The 24,656-nt window shown below is 47.6% G+C and overlaps 1 protein-coding gene across 3 annotated transcripts in view; it reads left to right on the forward strand.

The window, feature by feature from the left end:
* The window catches only part of TTC28 (tetratricopeptide repeat domain 28), a 191,512-nt gene that overhangs the window by 61,873 nt on the left and 104,983 nt on the right, over positions 1-24,656 (forward strand). Inside the window, exon 1 of one of the 3 annotated variants that reach the window (XM_055711391.1) lies at positions 119-520. The exons of the other annotated variants lie outside the window; for them this stretch is intronic. Within the exon in view, the coding sequence (XP_055567366.1) occupies positions 494-520 (27 nt within the window). The 5' untranslated portion in view covers positions 119-493. Of the gene's footprint in view, positions 1-118; positions 521-24,656 lie in introns of those variants that run through there. 3 annotated transcript variants of the gene reach the window in all.

Here is a 24,656-nt window from a genome sequence, read left to right on the forward strand (position 1 = left end):
GGCAGCACCGCCGCCTGTGTGCGCCGCGGCCGCCTGCTGGCCCGGAGGCCGCGCGTCGGGGCCTCGGCGGGCGGGGCGGGGCGGGGGGCGGTCCCGGGGCTCCCGGCCGGGGCGGGGCGCGGAGCGGAGCGGGGCGGCGGGGCGCTGCCGGCGGGGCTCTGCCGGCGCCCGCGCCCCTCTCTGCCTCCGTGCCGCGGCGGCGGCTCTCGGCCGCGCACTCGGCGCAGGTGCGGCCGCGCACGATGCGCCTGGGGGCCGCGGGTCCCTGCGGGCCGCGGGCGTGAGGCGGCGGCGCGGCTGGCGGCCGCCGGCGGAGGAGAGCCCCGCTCCTATGGCCGGCGCGGCGGGGCCGGCTCCTCTCCCGCGGGCGCGGCGGGGCGCGGCGCGGGCCTGGCGGCGGGGCCGGGCAGCATGACCGCGGGCTGCCGCCCCGCTGCGCTCGCCGCCGGCACCCAAGCGCGACCTTGATGCTCCGCGTCCCCGCTCTACAAATATGATGAAATGGCAGCCCCGGAAGAAGGTGGGTGGCGGGGGGCAGGGGGGGGGCGAGCCCCGTCCCGCGGGCGGGCTGTGTGTCCCGGGGCCGGCCGGGCCGCGCTCCGCCGCGCGTGTCCCCGTCCCGGGAGGCGCCGCGAACTTTTCCGATCCCCCCGGCGGCCGCCGCGCCCCGCCGGGGCCGGCGAGGGGAAGCGGCCGCGGATTCGGGCGCCCCGGAGCCCCCCGGCGCCCCCCGCTCGGCTCGGCGCGGCCCGCCCGGCCCCGGGCCGGTCCCTAACATGGCCGCTGGGCGGGAGCGCGGCGGGACGGGCCCGGGGCTGCCCGCTGCCCGCCGGGGGCTCCGGGGCTCGGCACCGCGCTCTCCCGGCGCGCCTGGCGCTGCTTTTTATTGACATTCTTCTAAGGGAAAACCTAGCGAGCCGTGCCGCCCCCCTCAGCAGTGACCCCTTGCTCCTGGCAGCTGTAGGCTATTATACTTTTTATTTTCTACGTGTCCCCCCCCCCCCCCCCTTTTTTTTTAATTTTTTTTTCTTTTGGAAAAACCTGCTTGAACCAGCAGGGCTCCTTCTTTCTTTGTAGAGCGATGTGTGATACTGTGTTTTACATCAGGGCAGAAATAGGAATCATATGTGAAATGCATGAGAGCGTCTCTCCGAGCGCTGGGCTGGAATAGACGGTGCTTCGGGGGGTCCTGGTGGGAGCTGTGCCGCCCGCACCGCGGGGTGATCCCTCGGGCTCCGTGTCACTCCTACCTCCGCTTTTCAGCTGTTCCCAAGCCCGCCCTTTAGCTTTTGCAAGCAGGCAATTGCTTCTAGTGAGAGGAGCTCTTATTTCAGATCATTGTGTCTTCAGCAGGATAAGCAGATGACAGTCAAGCTCGCTGGGAGCGTCTGTGCGTTGTTGCAAGCTCCTCTGTGCTGCCTTTCAAACTGGTTTTAAGATGTCTACAAGCTATAGATTTTTAAATGTCTGTTTTTACTATTTTCAACTGAATGTGCAGTCGCTCCTGTGGTTATGGCTATGGAAACCCCTCCAGGCCATGGTTACAGCAGTATCGACTGAACCACTGAAATATTATTCTTGGCTGCTGGCTGGACTCCTCGGCTCTGGAAGATTCCGTTTCGAGTGTCAGGATTCACTCTGCAGTATTGGCCCACCCGCTTGCGCTTAAATCATGATGTCAGATTTTTGTTCTTTTTTCTTTCTTTGCGTTATTATCTGTGTCTAAATCGAGTTGATTTGGGGCAACCAAATGTGATGGTGTAGAGGGTACGGAAGATAGCTGAACTTGCCTGAACTGTCAGACAGCTTACTACTCCCAGTAAAAAATAATTCCTACTCCTGCTATGATGTGATGGAAACTATGTTCATGTTGGAATAGGTTCTGTTTTCAACTGTAGTACCAGTAAAATCTCAGCAGAGGTTATTTCGTCAGTGTTGCCAGCATACTCACGTGGGTGCAGCCAGGATTTCTGCTGGCCTGGCCTGGCCGCCTTTGTGGTGTTGCAGTCATGTGCTTTACAGAGCGGTCTCAACAAAATGACTCATGCAAACCGCTCGAGAAGGCACTGCTGCTCCAGGTCTTAACGGGATACAAAATGAGACAGACAGTATAGCTGCTGGCGTTCCTGTAGCCCTCGGTTGTTTGTAGCTGTTGGTCGTTTCTGTGAGTGACTTCTGGAAAGTGACTCGCCTGCCTCTTCCCTGTTAAAATGCCCAAATGCAAGAGCTGTCAGTGCAAAAGCTGAACACGTGTGCTGCTGTGCTGAATTAGGAGTCTTGTTTGATATATTTGTACTCATGTTCTTTTGCTTTACCTGTTTATTTGTTTATATCGTTAGATGTTTAAGGTGTTTCGTTCATCGAGGATTTTTTGCTTTTACAACTGTTATACTGTGGATCGCATGCAGTTTATTAGTCCTGTGTGTAAACCCGGAGTAAGCTCTTTTGTTTGGTGATGCTAAGATGCGACTATCGCCTGTGGCGTGTAAGGCGTTATCTTGCCTTCAGCTAATGAGGAAAAGTTTGCATGGGACTTATTTTTGTTGTTGTTGTTGTTGTTATAAACCACATATATTTTTTGAAGTTTATTAACTATGAACAATTGTTTCCTAAATTTTCCCACAAGCACCAGAACTAATAGACCCTTTTCCTGTGGGCTTGTGCGACTTGTCCCTGACTCCCCTTCGGGTTCCCCCTGCGTCGCTGCCTGGCAGGTGGCTGGCCAGAGTGAGCGTGTGTTGGTGGCCTGGGTGGCCACTGCCACTGGAATATGTTTCTCTGGCAAACGGTCAGCGGGCCCAGCAGCCGTGGGAGCTGGGGTGGGTGCACAGGTGGGCTGCCGGTGCCATGTGTCGGCCTCTCCCCGTGGGAAGCCGGGCTCGAATTCAAGCGTAAGATGTTCAGTGCATTAGGGTGAGCACAACTGCATGACAAACGCTCAGGAGGCTAGTAATTAAATTATATGCGATCTGGATACGTGCTATATTGATTATAGTCTTTGAAAAGCATAAACCGAGCCATGTTAATACGTTGGATGGCTCAGGCTGCAGTAATTACATCTTTCTTTCCAGTGTGTCCCTTACTACAACCTCTTTTTGTAGCTTCCTTCTGCTTCTGGGAATGGTTTGCTGGAAGGCTGAGTGTGCCATGTGTACTGTCCTGGGGATGCTTGCTCAGTTGGCTTCCCAGCGAATGAACTGTCTGTACCATGGTGCTTTTTGCTAGATCACATCTCCCTGGACCTGCCTCAGCCTGCTCCTACCATTGTTGGCTCAGGTTTGTTGCAGCCTCTCGGCTGAGGGAAGGAGAGAATGGCTTGGATGGTTCTTTTTTCTGTGCATAATAATAATAGCCATTATACTTGTGATCACATAATGGAATACTGGAGTTCAGGTGAGAGAGGACTACTTTCAAAATAATTAAAGCCAGCAAAGTTGGAAAAAGTGGTGCTTCAAGTTTATTCAATGTACCTCGCTTGTTATGCAGGAGCATGTGGTAAATTTTGCATGCTTAAGAAGCCTGATAAAAGAAACTGTTTCAGGTGCTAAAAAAAATGGTGTATGGGAGTCATTTGCCACTCAGCTGTGATGCCTAAATGCTGGACAAAACCTGAAATCACAGGCTGTATCAGGTGCAGATTTCTTGAAGGATTCAATAAATCATTAATAACAACACAGTGATCAACTGCCGTATCACTTTGTTACTGACGTGCAAAAGTTAGGTGTAGTTACCAAGAGCGTTTCAGTAAGAGGATGCATTCATATGTACTAACTTCTCTATAGTAGCTTTTTTGGTTTTTCTGCAGCACAGAAAAAAATATGCTCTTAGTAAATTCACACGTATCGTTATATTTCTGCCATAACTTAACCTTTTTAAGCCCTGTATTGCTTTTGTGAAATCTGGATCTATAGTATTATGATACATCCACATATGTCCAAATCCTCTGTTAGGATTTTAAATATGTGCTCAAGACTGTAACAGACTGTAACAGTGCATTTCAGTTTGGTCACTGTCATTTTTAAGAAGCGTAACAGATCCAAAAGGTCAGTCTTTTGTTGTTTGTTTCTTTTTTTTTTTTTAATCTTTTCAGGTTCCCTTTTAGCTTGTAACTGTGTGCCACAGTTCATGGCTCCATCTGTCCATGCTGCTGTGTAATCTGGGCATACACGTCCACTTCTGCCTGGATGGAGAGGAACAGTTTCCTCCCTGTGGAATTTAGAGTTGGAGTCTGAATAGGAGGTGTTTGGGTTCATGAAGCAGCCTTTATTAATTTCGTCAGAAACAATGGAGTATCTTTTCATGAGCTTGTTCTTGCCAGTAATGGTGCTCGCGCAGCCTGTTGTGCAGTAGCGCTGTTGGGGAAATGTGGTGAATGCAATCTCTATTGTATCGCTTGTAAAATGTCACAGGTTGCGGAGTTCTTTTCCGTAGGGAATGGAATGGGCAGGCTGCTTGTGTGACAGTAACCTTTTCCCTCTGTGTAGCAGGGTGAAATGAGTTGTGCTACGGAACGGAGAAGGACTGAGGAGTACTTGACAGACAATGATAATTTCTGCAGAGCAGTGTGAGCTCAGCTGACCCTTAGGTTCCTTTCTCCACAGATCAGTGGGTTGCGGTTTGCATCAGGATTTACTGATGTGGCAAGTGCTCTTGTTTTTTGAAGCTGGAAAATCAAACCTGTTTTGCAGTTTTCTGCTCACACAGGGTGAAAATAAGTAAATTGATTTTTTTTTTTTCCTTTTTCTTTGACTCTCCTCCCCTTCCCACCCCTGCTTCTTTCCCCCAGTTTTATAACTGGCAGTTATCAGAGAGCACTTAAACCTAAAAGCATTCACAGTAAGCTTTCATATCTCGTATTTCTTAAGAGGCTTTTAAAATCTAAATCTACCCTCTTATGCGCTTAAACAAACAGAAATGGAGAGTATTTCTGACCTGTTAAATATTGTAGATCTTTTCCATTTAAGGCCATACAGTACTTGGCTCTGGAATGATGTTACGCCTGAATTCATAGCGATCTGAGCTGGTAATCCGTCTTTCTGCGGAGTGATAGAGCTCTGTCCTGATTTCCTCTAACGGACCTGGGATGGCGCAGCTTCTTCCCAAAGCTGTCGGGTCTAAGGTGGTGCAGGCTCCGCGGCTGAGCTAGCTGCTGCTCACAGGGCTTTGCTTTTTGGACTTTGCAGGATAAACGTTATCTCCAAACCTTTACGAACCTTGACTGCAGGAGGCTTGCTGGATAAAGATTTCAGAAGGTTGTGGCCTTTTTTATTTGTTTGGTGGTTTGGGTTGTTTTGTTTTGCTTGTGGCTTTGAAGGAGAAGGCCTTGGGAAGAAAAGCCTAAGAGGAGATCCTGCTGCTGTGTGAGCAGAAGGAGGCACCTAATGAGAGGGTGTAGAGGAGATTGAGAGACTCTCCTTGGAGAGCAGATGGGAGGCAGTGGCTACAATGCTGAATATAGGAAATTCTGACTAGGTACGAGGAGAAAATGTTTTACAACGAAGGTTGTCAAATATTGCAACAAGGTTATGTCTAACTTCAACACATGACTAGCAGTTACTGCTGCTTAAGTTTACATTTTTGTTCATTTATACCATTGAGTAGGCTGTGTTGCCTGAGTATACCCTTTCTTCAGCAGTGATTAAAATTGCGTCGGGTCCTGGATGCTTCAGCGGTGAATGGGTGAGAGGAGGAGAGCTTGCCAGTAGCATATTGTGTCTGTGAAGTGTTCTGTGCAGTAGTAGATCAGACTTCTGGAAGAGCACAGAATTTCAAAACAAAAAATTAATATTCAGCAATTGATTTTGTTGATTTGTTCTTGATTCGCTAAGTGTTATTCTTTTGTGGTGTGATATGTGGGTGGGCCATGAAAGGTGTCGGTAATCTCTGCTTGGCACGGGAGGGGAGGGTCCTGGTCAGTTTTGCCCCATACCCCGCACCTTCTGGTGGGGTGTAATGTGCAGTTTGTGACTACAGTGCATCATTCTAAGTTTTTAATACATGATAAGAGTTTCTACATCTTCTCTTGACAGACTTTCAGTCTCGTAGATGTAATAAGGTAGGGGACACCTGCTTGGTTTTGCAGACTCTCTTTCTGTACTGTGAAGAGCCAGCAGTTTTTGAAGGGACAGCCCCCACAAACATAGTCATTTTGTCCTTTGCTATCAGATTGCTGTTGCCTTTTGTCATCTCTGGTACTTGTGTTTCATGGTCTTCTGCAGCATGGATTACTGACTTCCACCCATCTGTGAATACTTAGGGTCTTTCAGCATGGTAAAAGTTGGCCCTTTGGTAGTGCTATTTAACTGTTGGGTAGAGCATGAGCTCTGATATGCTTCCTTTGAAAACCGATGGTCTAAAATGCTCAGAAGATGGTCTGCCATGAGCGAGTTCAATTCGCCACTGATTTTTCAGGTAGTGCAAAGTTCAGTGGATGCCGCGCTACCTCTCGTCGTAGGCGTAGAGCAGGCTCCGTTTTGCTGTGCTGCTGGAAGCCCAGTCTGTGCCCTAGCAGCCTGGGATTAGGAGTAAAGCACAAATGGGGATATTACATGGCAACAGACGTGCAGAGGCAGCAGCAGTCCAGCAGACTCTGTTCCCACGTGTGGTGACAAGATACGTGGGATTATACATGTCTTCTTATGAAAAATAGTGAATAACTGACATACATTTTCCTTATGCACAAGAAAAACAAATGCAAAGCTTAGTTTCTTGTAACCTCTGGTATTTTGTTTGAGTCCATACAGTTTTCACAAATGCTGCAGCAGCTGTTGCCATACTTGTCCTTATTGCCTGAAAAGAATGCTCATCAAAATGCTGTCTTCAAGCCTTTGATTTACTTGGCAGAAAAGAACTGTGTTGTCCGATGCAGTATTTTAAATGATCTTCCTTTGACTTTCATCTGTGGATGTTGTTTATTCCTTGTCTTCTCTGCCTGCCCTTTTAAAAGTCTGGGTTTTTTAGGCTTTCATAATAACCTAATGATAGGGTCATCAGATAGGGATTGGTGATCCTTGTTGTTATTCTCAGAGATAGATGCATATTCTGGCAGAGCAGAACTGTGGGTTAATCAGTGTGATGACAACATACAATTCAGCAAGAAACAATTCCTCCTATATTTCCTAAATAGAGTATTTGATAGGAATACTCTTTGCAGTAAGTGCTGTACTGGAGACGTTCAGAGTAGAAGATAATTACTTGTAATTATGGAAATTTCTGCAAGGGAAATTGTCTTAATTTGTTCCTGTTAAGAAATGGAATTGCTCTAGTTGCAGCATTTGAATCCTTTTAGGAGATTAATGCAATCTTCCTTCATTACTGTGAATGGGCTTTGTAACCTTCTGGTATATCTGAAATCACCCTTTTAATCTTGCTCATCCGTTTGAATTTCTACTAAAACTTAGTTTGGTTTAGAAGAAAAATCAATAACATGCACAAAGCTTCTGTCAAACTGGGTCTGTTATTTCAAAAGCTGATAAAAGAGGTTAAAGATGAGCATACAGGAGCACAAGAAGAGGGTTAGATGTGGGTGAAGGTGAAGGAAAAAAGGTAAGAACTTACTCCTTATAGCAAAGGTGCGAGACGTGCACATTGTAGACATGTTCTGGTCATCGTTGATGCCAAGTCAGAGCACATCCTCGAGCATGGTTTGTGTGCTGTGTGGGTAAGAAGCCTTTTCAGTGCGGGGCAAACTGGAGAAGATCGTAACAGCGTAAACAGATGGGCTGAGGAAATGGGTACGGCTCTGCTGGCTTTGCTAGGTCAGTGTGACGTGTTCTTCCCCTGTGTGGAGAGGACGTGAACCCGCTCTGCCTGCCTGCCAGGTCACTCGGATGCGGTGCCATGCGCAGGTACCGGCACCCTGCCCCTCAGCGAGGCTGACGTCCCTGCTGCGCCCCGCGTTGCAGAGCTGCCGAAAGGCCGATGTCTCCGTCCCCCGTTGCAGAGAGCTACGCTTGGGTCAAATTTGCCTTGTCAACACTGCTCTGCATGGTTTGTTATCTTGTTTTGTATATGTTTATCGTATTTCTGTATTGGAATTGAGCGCTGGAAAAGAATTTCATGATTTGGAGTCTTTCCGACAAGTTTGAACGTCACTTCCCAATGTTAGGTGGAAAAATTTGAGTCCTTGGCTGCCAGATGAGATCAGCGCTTTTTAGCATATTTGTAATATTCTTCTCTGTGCATCTTTATTTAAGCAGAAGTTTATCCCCTGCTCTGGTTAACGGACCCTCGTAATAGGGATTCCTGGGTCGGTTTGGAAGAACAGCAGCAGCTTGTGTTGTCAAGTGTATTTCCAACTGGAAACATGGAATGTTGGTTTGACAGGAACAGCTAAGCATGCAAATCTGACAAAATGCAGGCAAAGGGAGATGGTACAGTTCGTTGATATGGGCTGGGTGGGCTGGTTCAGCCATCGAGTAAGTATCTGGGAAGGAGAGCTTGCCTGTTGAAGGGTGGGATTCCTTACAGAAGGTGAAAAAGATGATCCAAAGGCTAGAGAAATGCCTATGGGATAACAGCAGAAGCCCAGGATAGCAGGGGTTTCTTGCTGGGATGCTGGCTTAAAAGGGTTTTGAGTGACGAGTAGGGAAATGTCTGATTGCTTTCTACTGTGCTGAGAAAATCAGGACTTTATAAATAATAAAATACCTGACTGTGTCATCAGTTTGATTGGCATCATTTCCGAGACCGTTACTCTTCGGTTAGCCACAGATAGAAACGGCGGCAGCGTTTGTCCTGGAGTATTTGTTACAGCTGTAGGGACTGTGCCTGCAGCGTAGCTCAGAGTCATCCCCCCAAAGGCAGGGCTGTGTGACCTGAGTTGATCTAGACAAACGCTGCCGTAGCCCCACACCCTGGCACTGGCATCGATGCTGACGCTGCTGGGCCACCCGGCAGTGACCCCGCAGGAGCACGTGTGTTTTTGGGGGGCTTGGCTCCCTCGGCAGCTCAGCTCGAGGGGGGAGCAGGGCACAGCGGTGCTGCCCAGCCGGCGGGAGGAGCTGCTGCCAGCCCTGGCAGTGCCGTGCTGCTTTGGAGGCTTCGTCTTGGTGTTACTGCGTTGGGTGGGTTGGTTTGTTTTGGGGTTTGGTTTTGGACAATGAGTTGTCAAAACTTTTTTTTTTGACAGTTTTCGAAAAAAGTGGGTTTTTTCCCCATTATATGGAAGTGTGACTCTTCCTATCAAAGTTGCTTATCGTTTCTTTTAATCTTATTATTTACGAGCTTGCTACATTTAATGGAGTAAATGAGGATTGTGAGATGAACTTAAGTGTGACATCTAATTACAGACTGTGTTTACATGCCTTTCCCAGGAGCATGAACAGTTCAGTGACTTCAGCAATAGCTCAGATCTAGACTTGTTTAGTTTCTTGCCTGATGAACACTACATTGGCACAAAATTACAGCTGAGCTGGGCATGTTTATGGGAAAGCCTAATCTGAAATGCTAGCATCAGAATTAAGTTTTGTGGCTTTAGCTGCAAACAATTTCTGTCCTTTTAATGGAAAATAGTTTGTAAAAGCCATTCTTGCAGTTAGTGTACAAATTGGTTGACCTTTCCTGGACGCACGTGCTTGTTTGGCTCCGGCTCCTCTGTCTGGACTCGGGGTGCTGGTCAGCTGAGGCACCGCTCTGGGACAGCTCTGCTGGTACAGGACCCGATTAAAATCCTGCAGTTCCGGGAGCTGCCATCTCCGCAAATTAATTCAGATGCTACGTATTTGTAAAGAAGCATGCCCAAATATATTCTAAACTAAACTGCCGTCAGAGTGATAAAACAACTGTCTGATCTCACGGTGAACTATGCTGGTTTTCTTTCAGTTTTCTGTCTTTCTTCTTTTTACCTTGTCATTATTATTTTCTTCTCTGTTGTGAGGATCTTGTACACCTGCCAGGTGGTGATACCAGCTCATCTGCCTTGAAACCCAAGTCTGGAATGGAAGGAAAGGTAACTCCATTGATACTGTGCCAGGTGCCCACGTTTCCCTGGCAAACCTGCTGTTTTGTAGCTTACTGCAGCCAGCACCGTTAAGGCAGGCTATCCGTACGCCTCCCTTGTGGGTGACTTCGAGGGGCGAGCAGTTCAGCCTTCTCTAAAAGTGGAATCACACCTAAGCAGCCATGAATTAACCTCCATAAATTCTACTATTTTTACTCTTTAAGTGGCAGGAAGGAGGGACTTAGAAAGCTGATACATAAAAATATCCAGCTGTGTTATTCATGTTAATTAGGACTTTACAGGGACTGTTATGGCTTGGCACCATCCCATTTTCCGTAGAAATGTTAAACTGTGATGGTTGGATAGCTCTTTCGTGAATTTCTGGGTTCTGAATTTTAGCTCTTGCTCAGATGCAGACCCATACCTGGCATGTCTGGGCAGGGAAGCCCCATTGCCAGTCTGTCCCAGTGCGGAATGCACACCACAGGGTCTTCTCTCCCCCGACTTGCTGGTTTCTTGGCACATCCCTGGTGCCTTCCTGGCAGTGGGAGTTCTGGTTTCCTGACTATACCTGTGAAGTACCAAGGGGCTGTAAAGCCACGAGTTCTTGCATAGTGGGGGCTTCCTTAGCCACAGGTCCTGTTACCATAAAAGACATGAGAGTTACAGGACTTGGAAGAGCAATGGACTTTGGAACACAGCTTCCTTCGTTATGATCTTACCATGCTGGTGAGTGTTGGTGGGTTGGAGTCCCGTGGACAGCCAGCCAGACCTCTCATAACCCCATCAGTTTTGTGTTTAGAAAAGCTGTTTTTGTTTAAACTCTGCCTCTGTTCTCGCTATTACCTTCTAGATAGGCAGTTTTGCAAAAAAAATGGCCACTGTTAGAGCCAGCTTTTGTTGAATTAGGTTAGGCTCTCTTTCTGCTAATTGTCGTCTTTGCCCTGTCACGGGCTTCTAGGCCTGCGTATAGTCAGGCTTTTGCTATGCAATGGGTGCTGCCAACAGCAGGTGCCATCACGGTTGGCATTCATAGAGTAAAATGAGATTCATAGTTAGGCTCAGACTCCAGGATGGTTTCAGGGACACAAAAGAGCAGATAGCTTTGGTAGTCTTAAGGATGGGTAAAGGATGACTGGTAGGCTTCCAGCCATGTTCCCAAGAAGGCTCAGCGCTTTCTTCCCCACCTGGAGAGTCCTGATAATGGCAGCATGCTCTGTGGCCAGGGCAGAGGCGAGCAACAAAACTCAGCCTGCGTGGGTCTGACGAAGCTTCATGTATCAGCCAGTAGAGAAGGAGGGACAATCTTCGGTACCAGAGTTCTCATTTTATGAGATTCTGTTAAATTTTAATGTATTTTTTCAACAGAGTCTTAATACAACTTAAATGTATTATAGGAGATTCCTTGCTGTGGAATCCCAAAAGGGATGTGTCTCAGTTTGCTGTGGATGTCCATAACAAATTTAGTTGTCAGAAAAATTCCTTACTTTCCTAGGGAGGCTTTAAGATTGTTCTGTCCCAATTTGCTTGGGTACTAAAAAAAAAAATCTGTCTGGATTTCTGAACAGTTTTGTTTGCTTATAGGATTGCATCCACTGGAAGTTGAGGGCAGCTTAAATAATCTGACTGCATCTTGGTATTTTCTGTGATTACTGATGTGATAATCAAACTGCTTGTAGCAGGGAGAATTGCATATGCAGCTAAGGTAGGCCCCTAGGTTGTTTACAGAACTTTCTGCATTTTCAAGTGGTTATTTCATTCTTAGGCCCTTCCTCCTGCCCTCCCCGAATCATTTCAGCATTGCACTGTGGATATGTGTCAGCTGGACCTGAGTGCGTGGATGCAGAAAGAAGCGGCATGAGGCGAACAGGCAGAGGGGGATGTGAGTTAATGGCCTTGTTAGCTCTCTTCCAACCTGAATTGTCCTATGGTTTTATGAAATAGAGAGGCACACAGATGGAGAAGGTGACTTGTAAGCTTCCAGAGGAGGTATGTGGTTGGGATCTGCAGGCAGTTACAAGTGTCTACACGTGCACTGGACAGGCCTGGTTCTGAAAGCTGTGCTGGAGGTGCACTGTCTGTGGTCCCTGCTTTGTACTGCGATTGTAGCAGACTGCGTGAGGCAGATTTGTGCTGTGGTCTCTTGCCGTGTTGCCTGCCTTTGTTCAGTTGGCCTTGTATGTTCTGCAGACCCTGCCTGGCAGCCTAATCTTGCAGAAGCTTGGTAGACGGGGTCACTCAGCCTCTAGCCCACCTAGGAAAGGGGTGAACAAAGCAGAACTTTGTGCTTAGAGACAGTACAGTCTTTTCCTCTCTACTGCTCATCCATTTAAACTGATGCACTTTTATCTAACACCAGTTCACTTCCTGCTGCTGAATAAAGTCTTACTGGGATGCAATTCTTGACCATGACACTTCTGCTTCTTTATTCTGTTCAGCCCTCTGTGTTGCATGTTTTCTCTCCTTAAGCCACAAGTGATGTATGTCTGCTGCTGCTTTGTGTGAGTGTGTACAGTGCCAGGAGTAATGGGGGCCTGTTTTTCTTGGGCCGTATATAGTATTGCAGTGCTCATAAACTAGTGGGGCACAAGGCAGCTGAAGGGTGTGCAGAAGGAGTTGTGTTGGAGAAGTCACAGTCATTCTCCCATTAGCTGAATCTCCATCATGAGGACTCGTCAGCTGCTGTTGCATTAAACAAAGAACAAGGCTGCATCCCCAGCAGCGTGGCCAGCAGGGCGAGGGAGGGGGCTCTGCCCCTCTGCTGGGACCCCCCCCCAGCGCCGCCTCCAGCTCGGGGGTCACCAGCAGAAGGACATGGACCTGTTGGAGCGAGTCCAGAGGAGGCCACGGAGATGGTCAGGGGCTGGAGCCCCCCTGCTGTGGGGACAGGCTGGGAGAGCTGGGGCTGTTCAGCTGGAGGAGAGAAGGATCGGGGAGACCTTACGGCACCTCCCAGTGCCTGACGGGCTGGCAGGAAAGCCGGGAGGGACTTTATTTAGGGCCTGTAGTGATGGGACAGCGGGGAATGGCTTTAAACTGAAAAAGGGGAGACAGATATTGGGAAGAAATTCTTCCCCATGAGGGCGGCGAGGCGCTGGCCCAGGCTGCCCAGGGCAGCTGTGGGTGCCCCATCCCTGGCTGGGCTCAAGGCCAGGCTGGACGGGGCTGGGAGCAGCCTGGGCTGGGGGGGGTGTCCCTGCCCGTGGCAGGGGGTGGGACTGGGTGGTCTTTAAGGTCCCTTCCAACCCAGACCATTCTGTGATTCTATGAACAGTTTCCTTCATGTGTAAAAATGCAGTCCCTCTGCCCTTGGAGGTGTTATTTTGGACAGCAGTCCATGCACATGAGCTCTGACACTTGGACCACCAGCTTCTTGTTAGCATAGCTGCTCTTGAAAAGTCCGGGGGTAAACTTTGTTTGATGTAGAAAGCTGAGAAATTATTTTGAACTAATGTTTAACTTCTGTCTGGGATTTTCTGAGATCGGGTCAATGCAGCTCCAATTAAAGAAAAGAAGAGAACATCTCTCTTTCTGGAAGTGGCTCCTGCAGTAAGTATTCCTATACAGCTCCTGTTTTTGTCAGTATGCCACCACTTATTAGCAACACGATAAAGAATAATTTGTATTGTTAGGTTGTATGAAAAGCAGATTGAGCTATAAGGTGTTTTTGCAGTGAAGAATCGTGCTTGAAAGCGAGCCAAAAGCTGTCGTTTCCCTTTTCATCTGTGAAAAAGTGCATTAGCACTGTCAATCAGCAGGCATCAGAGGTTAGGCAAATACAGTCGGCATCTGCCAATAAAATCAAAGATTTAACACATCTTGTATCAGAGTTGCATTAAAGAAAGAAACTTGCCACATGGGCATAAGCCCCGCTGTGCTTCAGCTCTGATGACCCTGAACGAGTACCTGACGCCTTGCAATGTGCGGCATGCCGGCCGGCCGTTACAAACGGTGGTGACTGCTCTGAGCGCTGGGGAGGGAGCCCCGCTCTGCTTTGTGTCCTGCCTTCTGTCGGAGCAAGGGTTGGTAAGGCCAGCTGTTAGGGCTACCAAAGTCTTTCAGCGTTAGGTCATGGTGTGTCACACATCTTGGTGCAGCTGGTTGTATGATGGTGAGTTTTTTTGAGTACAGGTGTCACTTTTTATGTTTTTCTTAAATGTTTACTCTGTACCTGTGTGTAGCTGGCAGAAATTAAAAGCATCCTGTGGGGTCTGTGTGTTGCTTTCCTTGCAAACAGGCATTATCTTCTGAGCAATCAGTAGCAGCAGTTTCAGCCCAGCAGTCCAATCTAAAACTCATCTGAGTAAGCAGTGAAATTCCCATCAGCTTTGATAGCTGTTGGATCTGGATTTGCCCTACCATTTTTATGCCAGGACTGCCGAAGGCGTCAGCGTGAATAGTGCATGTTCTTTTTCTGACATTGTAGCTTAAGCTTAGGACCTTGTCATACCTCTACTATCTTTTAAGAAAGATGCATTTTTGTGTGTGTGTTTTTTCCTTTTTAATAGACTGCAATAGAAGTCTTCAGAGTCTGTAGGAAATGTCTGTTTTCCCTCACCCTATGCCCCTGCCCCGCCCCCCTTTTAAAAGAAGCTAGTGTCTTCTAGTGTACTGTGAGGCTTTTAGGATAATGGAAATTTTGTACAGTTTAGTGATTCAAAAGAGCTCTCTTGGTGTTCTGTCACGGGATAATACATGAACTGAGGGAGGATAACATTTTGACAATTACAATTTAGAGAGTTAAGGCAAGAAGGGATAGGCTATTTATACTATAAATTAATTTCAAGGATAGTTACTGTGTTGATTGTGTGTGCCCTCTGGTATCTGTTTCAGTGCTGAGGAAACAGACAAGATTTCAAGGCTTTTTAACAATTTAGCAACAGTTGCTTTTCTTTCTCTGCCAGTTGACTGGATTTTGCATCAAGGATGTTGAAGCTCTTGCACCCTTCTTTTTATGCAAAAGTGTTTTCTGAACCCGGTGATCTCTGTACTGTACATTAGTCAGATCTCCTCTGAGCTAATCAAGAACTTCTGGGGTAACTGCTTCTTTAGTGGTTCTGAATTGTCACGGTGACTCTGGGGGTGTGCTGGGGGCTCAGGGTGCTGAGTGTTCGCACCCAGGTCAGGGAGCTGTGCCTTTTTTTGAGTCTTTTTCCCATTTTGGCTTGGAAGCTGGATTGTTTCAATTTGTCCTGCTCAGGGGATGAGACATCTAGATCTTATGAAATAAAATTGTAAACATGCTACAGCACTTTGTTATAAGCAATTCAGCGGTTTTAAATGTAAATGGTGTAGGATTATATACTTGTTTTGTTATAGCTTCCTAATTCTGCCTGCCTCAGCACTTTCTTGACAGTTAATTGCATCATGGCTTAGAGAAGCTTTCCATAAGCTGCTGAGGACAGCTTTGCTGAAGGCTGACACTCTTTCTTCCTTGGTTATGTAGTAAATGGCCACTCTGGGATAATTAGTAAGGAGGTGCTCCGGTGGCCTGGTTACTGTCTTCTGCAGCCATGTGCCTATGAAGTCCTCTCTCCCCAAAGTTTGGAGGTCTGTTGTTTTGGACATGGATGTGTGCAGTGCTTAGAATCAATACACCTATGTTTTGGCTGGTAAAGAAATGTAGAGAAAGACTTAACATTTCTCACAGGCGCTCAGTGAGCGAGATGTAAAGTTCCCCAAAGCTACAGTTGTTCTGGCCTGTTATTTCATCCCAGAGGGGCAGCCTTTGAAGTTTACACTGTGCCCTGATGTGCTCAGTACTTCACTAGTAAGTTGACTGCCCATGTTTGACTGTAGTGAACTACAGACATAGCGGCTAGGAAGGCTGATGGTAAAGCCATTCGCGTGCTAATGATATACAGAGATTCTGGCCATCGTATTGGGTTCATTCGTAGTTGGCACAGGTAAACCAGCTGTGTGCCTGGAGTTTTTGGTTGTTCTTCTATGTGTGCCATGAAACCCAGCATTTGTGCTGTGGTTGATAGGTGAGCTCCATGCTGAGGAGGACGGTTGGGGTGGTTGTGTCGGTCTGGCAGAGGGCTCTGGCTATGGTGGAATGTGGTGTCTTTTGGATTTGTGATCAGAGCAGTGCTGGTAAGGCCACCAGTGTTTCGGCTATTGCTGAACAGGGCTTGTGCAACATCGGGGCCTTCTCTGTTTTTTGCTTGGCCCCTGGGGTGGACTGGGGGCTGGGAGGGGACACAGCTGACCCAGAGTGACTGGAGGGATGTTCCATGCCATATGACGTTGCGCTTGGCAGTGGAAATGGAGGCAGGAGGGGGGTAGCCATTGCTCAGAGACTGGCTGGGCATCAGTCTGCTTGTGGGAGGTGGTGAGTGATTGCCTTTGCGTTGCTTCGTGTGTTGTTTTCTTTCCCTTTCCTTTGGTTATTAAACTGCCTTGACCTACGAGTCTTCTTGCCTCTGCTCTTCTGTTCCACTCACAGGACAAGCGGGTGAGCGTCTGTGTTTTTCTTAGCTGCTGGCTGCTGCAGGTTGTCAGTGGTTTCTCGGGGAACGCAGGTAGTGCGTAGTCTTCGCAGGTTCCTCGGATACCCAGTGTCATGTAGCTTGCAGTAAGCAGGGAGTTACTCCTTTCTTCCCATGCATGTCGTCTTCTTCTGCCATGACGTGATCAAATGATTGAGAATTGGCAGACCAATACGAGGCATGGTCCTTGGGTCACTAGCGGGGACCTCGCCTACTAGGATGTGTTGGTTGCAGTGTCAGACTACAGCATCGTGCACGATTCCTGGCCTACAGCTGGGCCGAGCTGACAGGGTTCTGGGGAGCGACCCTGTGAACAGAAGCTGGTTTGTGCTTACAACTCCCATCTCAGCGTTTGGCCCTTCTGCTGACCACGAGAAGGGCTCCAGGTGTGAAAGCCCTGCCGCGCGCTCGGGTGCGGAAGAGTTTGTGTTGTGAAGTCCCTTGTCACCTAACAGCCTTGTCCTGAGGTAAGGCAGAACAAGGGCTCGTGGTTGACAGCTTCATTTCAAATAGAAGAAATGTACAGTTTTGGTTGTAAAAAAGCATTTGAACAGGTTTTGTAGGGATGTAGCTTGTTCTTCTGTGCGTGGAAGCTTTGCATCAAGACTTGGCTTCTAGAAGGAGCGTGGGAGCTGGGCGAAGTCTCGGGGTGCTTTGGCAGGTGGGTCTGGCTGGCCTGGTGCGGGGGGCGGGATGGATGCTGTCACCAGCCCTCCTGGTTCAGGAGGTGAAATTCGCTGGAGCTTTGGTGTCAGCCTTTCTGGGCAGTCTGAGCTGCTGACAAACGTCACTGTGATTGGCACCCAGGGAGTGAAGGGGAACCAGACCGTCATCTGGCCTCCAGCGAGGTGGAGGAGCTCTCCCTGGGAGGCTAATGATGGCAGCTCATCAGACTGACACGGGTGTTGGAGACAGCTGGTGTGGGGAGGCACGTTGCTGAGGACAGCCATGTGCATCATTAGTCTGGTGACTAATAAGCAGGTTTTGTAAGAAGAGAATCTAGTATGTGATGCATGAGTAAAGGAGGAAGGCAAGGTAAATTTTTTACAGTTCTGCTAAGAAGTCCAGTGCTCTTCCTATTACTAATTTCTCCAGATACTACTTTAGCTTTTCCCTTGTTTTCTAGTCTTCGGAGAGTAGGAATGCTTTTTGGTTTGCACTGTTGCAGAACAAGGGTCTTGGCAGCAAAGATAACAGTGTCCAGTTTCACCTGAGATGAGGTCTTGATGCCATTGTGGTGGTACATGGTTAATTGCAGTCATGCTTAAGTTTGAGACTCCTGGATATAGGTTGACTCACTGTCATTTTATTCTCCATTTTTCCAAGGTCCAAACCACAAAAGCATTGGCAACTGCTGTCTCTTCTGGATGGCGCTGTCTCTGAGATGCTTGGCAGTCCTACTGAACAGTGGGTGCAGAATAAGTTGCAGGGGCTGCCTGGTCAGGACTGACAGCCCTTTCGCTTGTTTTCCTGTTACTTCTTCATATACTAGTTCTGCTGTTGAGGAAAACCATCTGTCATAAGTCTCGAAGTAAATAATTCCAGCTGAGCCTTTTGGACTTTTTTTTCTTTACTTTTTTTTTGTTGCCCACACCTCAAAATCCAGCAGGCATGACAACCTCTAGTTACTTGTGAAAAGTGCAATGCACTATATTTGATTCCAGTTATCCAACTATATTTTTACATTATATCTCACAACTGAGCATTCTCATCAGGGCTGGGGTATGGATTATTATGGAATTTCATGTACGGGTTGTGTATTGAGCTGTGTTCTTCATCAAGGTGATGAAGTTCCTGATATTCCTAAATCTGCCTTTTGAAAGTACTGGACCCCTGGCATCTTCAGCATTTCTGTTCTCATTTCTGTGGTTCTTTATTCTCCTGCATAGGTCGTCTTTGGGCTCTCACAATCCTGACTGGCTCTGTACGTGGCTTTCAGAAGCAGGAAGTGATAAACACCAAACTTTGACAATTAGTGCAGTCAGGAGAGTTGCTCTGTGTAGGTTGTCTGATGTGAATTAATGCATTAGAAGGAAATTTTCCTAAGGGAAATTAGACTGAAAGATGGAGGTGGACCTGTCTCTGTGTGTGTCGCTGTCTCCATGAGAAGATATGCCTTCTGAGGCATAATTAAAATTCCTTCCAATTATTCTGACAACATACAGTGAATGGATAAGTGTGGCAGTTGAATGACAAGCATATATGCAGACTGGGTGAATTTAGTTTTCTGACTATAACTTCTGTTATGAGCTGAATTCATAGTTGTTACGATACAGACATAAAGTTGAATCTGCCATTCCAGATGCTGATTTCTGGTTTTTTTCCCTGCTTCCTGCAGTACGTAGCGATCCCTTACTAGCTCAGACTTTCCTCCCAGGTCCCACCGCATGCGGTGGCTGTGGTACGTCATGTCTGTGGCAGCTGAAGCTGAAGCGATGGTCTGTGGCACACCCCACTCAGTTTAGGGAGAAGATAATGTGGCTTCTGATGTGGCAAGATGAATGCAGTTCAGTTGGTTGTGCAGAGCCTTTGGCTGCATGAGTCAGTCTCCTGTTTGCTTAGAGCATCTAAACCCTTGAGGCTTAAAAGACTTATGACCTGCCAGGTACAACATTTATTTCTTAAATAGGTTAATAGATTTTCTAGTTTTAACCTTAATCTTATCCCGTTAATCATCTCAGCATTGACTGATTAATGTTTTTGTTCCAATAAGCAGCTAAAACTAGGATTCACCCCATTGTAGATGTTCCTGTGAGCTGCATTAACCTGTACCCTCTTTGTAGACTTGTGCTTCAATGCAGCATAAGTGACCCCAGATCTTGCAGGTATCTCCAGAGACATTATTAGCCAGACTATTAGAATCTGTACAGTCCTGCTGGTCATTGACCCATCCACTTTTGTGGAAAATCTGTGGCTTCCCTAGTAGCTTCTAAAAAAATCTGGACCCCAGCCCAAGGTAATCTGTGCCATGTACACCGATGTACTAGTCCATCCCTTTGGGGCCAGAATGTGCCTAGTGCCGTTTGTGCCAAGTGTCAAAACAGTGGTTGTCTTAATGTCAGGCTGCATCCCAGGTCTGTCTGGGTCTTTGGGAATCGGCAGAAGTGTGCAGGGAGGTGTCCCCACTCCCCTCCATGTTTGCTGCTGTTTGACTCGCTGTGCCCAGTTGAACCCATCTGACAAATGCAGGTTCCAGTGGAACCCAGGCACGTCCTTGCCCTGATACTTGCTTCCGTTGGAAAACAGCGTTCTCCTTTGAACAGCATTGGCTCCTGGGAGGCGTCCAGCCCAGACTTGTTAGGTGGTTTGGGTGCAGATGGCATCGAAGCTCTTGACTTGTGCAGAAGATGACTTAAATCTGCATTAAAATCACTTGTCCCTGAATCACCCGAACCTGTTCATGGGGTTCTTGTCCCAGGGCTGATACCCTGCAGCCCTGCACCTGGTTGTTCTCTGTTGAGCCCCCATCTGAAGGGACAGGTCTGCGGTGCTGAGGTTCATGAGCTGTCTTTGTTGTGGACCGGCTCCCAGAGGGTTTCCGTTTCTATTTATCTGGAGTCTGCCGTTCCGAGACGCAGAAGGGAGCGAGCCAGACTGCTGCAGCTGGGGTGTTTGTTGTGGAGCCTCCCAGCCCTCAGTGATCAGACCCATCCTTTCTCGGCAGCAGTTTTGCTGCAGCCTTCGCTGCCATGGAGACGTATCACCAGTGGCCATTAAACTGGCGCTGAGATGGCGTCTCCCTCTGCTGTGACTCCTATCGCTGCGCTTCCGTCAGCATTTTTCTGGTTTGAATCCTGCTTTGATGAATTCCATCTCCTCCGTGCTATGAGCGCAGTACCTTGTGCCCTTCCAGGCACATGGCGCTTGGATGTAACACTTTGTGGCCCAACAGAAGCTGACTCGCTCGTCCTTTGATACCTTTTAATCATTGAAATGCAGCATTGTGATCTGTCTCTGCCATCTGCTTTTTGCATAAGGCTTCTCCTGGCTTTCACATGATGTGTGAGGAGGCAGGAGATCTGCATCCTGCCCGGAGAAGAAGTGCTGGTGTGCACGTGGGGTCCAGCTATGAGAGGGTAACTGATCAGACAGGAGTATATGGAATTCTGGTATGATTAGGGACCCTGTGCACTAAGTGGGAAGTTCTGTGACAGGCAGAGTCCTGTGGATTTTGATAAATATGCCTTACTTTGTCAGAAATTTGTTCTTTTAACTGTAGCGAAGAATACGCTCATCAGGCAGCACATCTGCAGAAAGAATTTAAAAGATATTTACTTACTGGTTGTCAAATTAGTCAATTTGTCATAGTTTATTCATGTGCTCACTAGAAAGTGCGCTAGGGGAAACAGTCTAAAATACCGAGGACTGCTGCTGTGTAGTAAAGAGCATGTAAGGAGTTAGATGGGGTGGCAGAGGGGTTGTATCAACGCTTTGACTCGTGTGAAAGCTAGGGTAGGATTGTGGTCCTCTGAGCCTTGTGAGCAATGAGCTATGAACATGGAAAATACCACCGAGAGAGGCTGTTCTGCTGGAAATTCGTAATGCCGTATTAGTTGGTTTTGTTCCTCAGTGACCATAGAGTCTCAGGACTTAGTTTACTTATTGTAGTATCATGGAATTATAGAATAGTTTGGGTTGGAAGGCACCTTTAAAGGTTGTCTGCTCCAAACCCCCCTTTCTTTTGGTCAGACTTGGAGTGATTTGGCTTAGTTAACCGGTAACCGCTGGTTACCGAACCGCTGGCTGGTTAGCGGCTGGGCTGTGTGGAGCATGGGTGGTTCGTTGTGTCCTCTCCGATGAAGCAGACGGAGTCTCAGGGCTGTCTGGTTCTCAGATGTCGGTAGCAATGCCATGTGCTTTTTTACCTGCAGTGCCTTTGGGTGCCCAGGCCCCAGCATTGCCCCTGCAGGCTCCGATTGTGAGGAGTTCCTGAAGGCTGCAGGTAAGCTCTGCTCAGCATGACTGGTGAGGCATTTGAACTAGTTTGCAAGTCTGATACTCGAGGACACAGAAACGTTTGCACGCTGACTAAACGCACTTCCACGTAGATGCGAGATACACTGGGAGGGTTAGAATGGTTTAGGGGTGAATTACCTGGTGGTTATAAGAATAGGGAGAATTCAGATTTTGCTGCGGTTCAAATGGATGTGGGACCATTGCTGATGGATTTCTAATCAGAGAGAGATAATGTAGAGTAGTTGGAAGAATCCTTAAGTCAAAGCAGAAATACGGAGTCAAGTTAGAGTCCTTCATTTGATGGCTTAGAGTTACCTTGTGTTTTGTACTGGCATGTGGCAAACAGGCTTTGGTGCGTTTGTACAGCGTGAAAACTTGTTCAGCGGTCAGAAACCCGCTGTGATGCGCAGCGTGTTTGGAATAGTCTGCCCCAGTCAGTACGTGAAGCCATGAAGTGTGCTCTGAAAACACTGCCTTCCCTGCAGACTGTGGTTTCGGGATAAGCAGGTGTATGCTGCTAGCGCTCTTGTAGGGGACTCGTTGCTCAGGGATGGTTTCCGTGCCAGCAGGGCCAGCACAGATGTTTGTGGAGCTGTACTGTTGATGGTCAGTGAACCAGACACAGATTAGTGCATGCGCTTGTGTGACCTGGATCAGTTCCTCTTGAGGCAGGAGAGCAGGAATACCTTGCTGTTGAACTCTTTGTTAGCGTTAAAGTGTGCCTTGTGTTGTTTCCTGGAAACATGCTGTAATGTCTCTCAGGTCAGTAGTCATTTGTCCATTTGAATTTGACTGTGGGAAACTGTTCCTGACTCAGCTAGGCAGCCTGGCGCTGGAACACGAGGCAAGCTTGGTGCCCTTCAGATGGGCACAAATGTCTGTGTAGCCTGACTGCACTGTGTCGTGTCCCTAATTTTCTACATGAGGTCTTTCCTTACCGTGAGATTCCCTGCATCAGGATTAATTTCTGATTAGTAGTCTTAGGTCTCTTGGGCAGTGGAATTAATATAACCACCTCTTTGAAGCAATCAGTGCTTACATCCTGCTGCTTTGTTCCGCTTTCGAGACGAGTTGTGCTGAAGGGAGACAAAAGGAGCTGCGGCTTCATCTGGTTCTCTTGGTTAATGCATTTCCTTCCTTGTCCTCCGCATCCCAAATCTGATCGTGCAGCGTGTTTGGTGTTAGTTATTCCTCCATCTCCTTTGCAGCCTGCCTGCTAAAGCCGGGGGTGACTGTGTGGGGAAGCAGAAGGTTGGCTGGGGCAGTTGGGGAGCTTGGGTCCCTGCTCTGCGCAGGAAAAGGCAGGAGCTGGAGCTGTCATAGTGTTGCTGCAGTCCGGTTGTAGTGAAAATGCGTGGAAGTAGCATACAGACAAATTTGTTCCTAATTTGTGCAAGGAAGTTGTCTCAGATCCCCTCCATTTGTCTCATAGGTGGTAGAGGAAGAAACTTGTGATAAAAGGAGGAAAACTGCAAAAAACTCTCAAAATTTTCTTACAGCATGAAGATGCGCTACTTACTGCAGTCAGCCAGTGAACTACTAATTAAAGCAATATTTTAACAATAATTGAAGTTTTAAAAATTGGATTGCTGTGTTTTTGGGGAGAGATTTAATATTATTTTCCAACTTGTAGGTTATTTCCAAACTGAGCAGATAAAGTTAGAGCTCATTACTTCACTGTCTTTTAGTTTTTATTGAATTGACTCTACCAAGTGGTGTGTATAGCACCTCTGGTTTCTTTTCTCCATGGTTATGTTATACTTGCTACTCGTGCCTCATGTCTGTGGTCTGTCTAGATCGATACACAAGAGGCATTTTTAGAAGGGAAGTGGTACACCAGCTACACCAACTGGTATATGCTAAGACATGGGTTTTGTCAGCTACAAATATACCCATGTGCATTTGTTTTTTAAAAATGTGGCTTTAACTCCTTTAACAACAAATCTTTAAATTTGGAAACTCTTCCAAAATGGACTTGAATGACAGCACTGATAGGTCCTGCCGCCTTGGGGCCTTCGGTGGAAGCATTCATAGCATCTCCTCCCTTGGTGGGCTGTCAGGCGCTTTGCTGGTACGAGCAGGGTCCAGGTCACTTGTCACTGAAATGCAGCCGCTGCAAGATGGCACGTGGTGACTCCTAAACAAGTCTGGGGCGCTGTGAGCAAGACCCCAGTGCTTACTCTCCACCGTTCAGCTGCTGTGTTTATTGTGAGGCTGCTACATAAACTGCAGGTTTGTAAGATCCTGGGACTCCCCCAGGCAACTGTGCCTGTCTCCTAAACGTGGCTTTTACACAAAGTCCTGTTGGCTGTATAAAGTGCTGATCAGTTCATCGTTTTAATCTTCGTTGTGGTTTTTTTTCAGCTTCTGGCATGGCTAGTGTTCATGAGACAATTCCATCTTTGTTTCAGTGTCGTGGTTTAATGCTTGGCGGCTGGTGACAGTGCTACGCACGGAGCTTGTGAAGTCTCTCTGAATTAGTTTGCTCGCATCTGTGTGAAGAACTGCAGCCAAAAGCCTCTCCTTTCAGAGGATTAGAATCACATCATTACTGGAGGGAGTTCAGAGAAGAGTGAAAAAAGTGATTAGGGGCCTGGAGGGACTGATGTATGAGGAAAGATCAAAGGGGCTAAATTTGTATCATTTGGATAACTGACAGTGAACGGGAACATGAAAGTCTGTGAATATTGAACGTGTATAAACAGGGAAGGGTCGGGGGGAGATTATTCAGGGTGGGATGATGGGGGGAATGGGATTACATTAGCAAGGGAGAGACAGCTGTTAAATAGGGAAACTTCCCAACAATAAGATGTTAGGGTATTTAGTTGTCTCTTGCTATAAATGCAACATCTTAAGCTACTGCTTTTAGTTTCACTGGTGAACACACATAAAATGTTCTAGATAGAGGTAAAGAGTATAAAGCCAAGCCTGGTGCAGAAATTACTCACCCTGTGGTTGTATGTATCTTCAGCCTTGGTGGCCACGTCTACAAGGTCTAGCATCTGATTTAGGTGAGACTTGCTGGACAAAGCAGCAGGTAGGACATGGTGAGAAACAGGCCTTTCCCAGCTTTTTCATCAGGATTAACGTAATCGGGCTGATGGAGGTCACCTGCCTGTACCCTTCATCCTTCTGCGGCTATCTGGGATTTCAAAAGATAAGTACTGGGCAGGGCCGGTAGTTGAGTTGCATGATTCAGAAGTTTGGACTACAGCCTAGATATTAAGGTGGGATCTAGGACTTTACTTTCAGAATTAGCAATTGCAGGG

The sequence above is a fragment of the Falco cherrug genome, chromosome 1 (genome assembly GCF_023634085.1).
Source record: "Falco cherrug isolate bFalChe1 chromosome 1, bFalChe1.pri, whole genome shotgun sequence".
NCBI classification, from domain to species: domain Eukaryota; kingdom Metazoa; phylum Chordata; class Aves; order Falconiformes; family Falconidae; genus Falco; species Falco cherrug.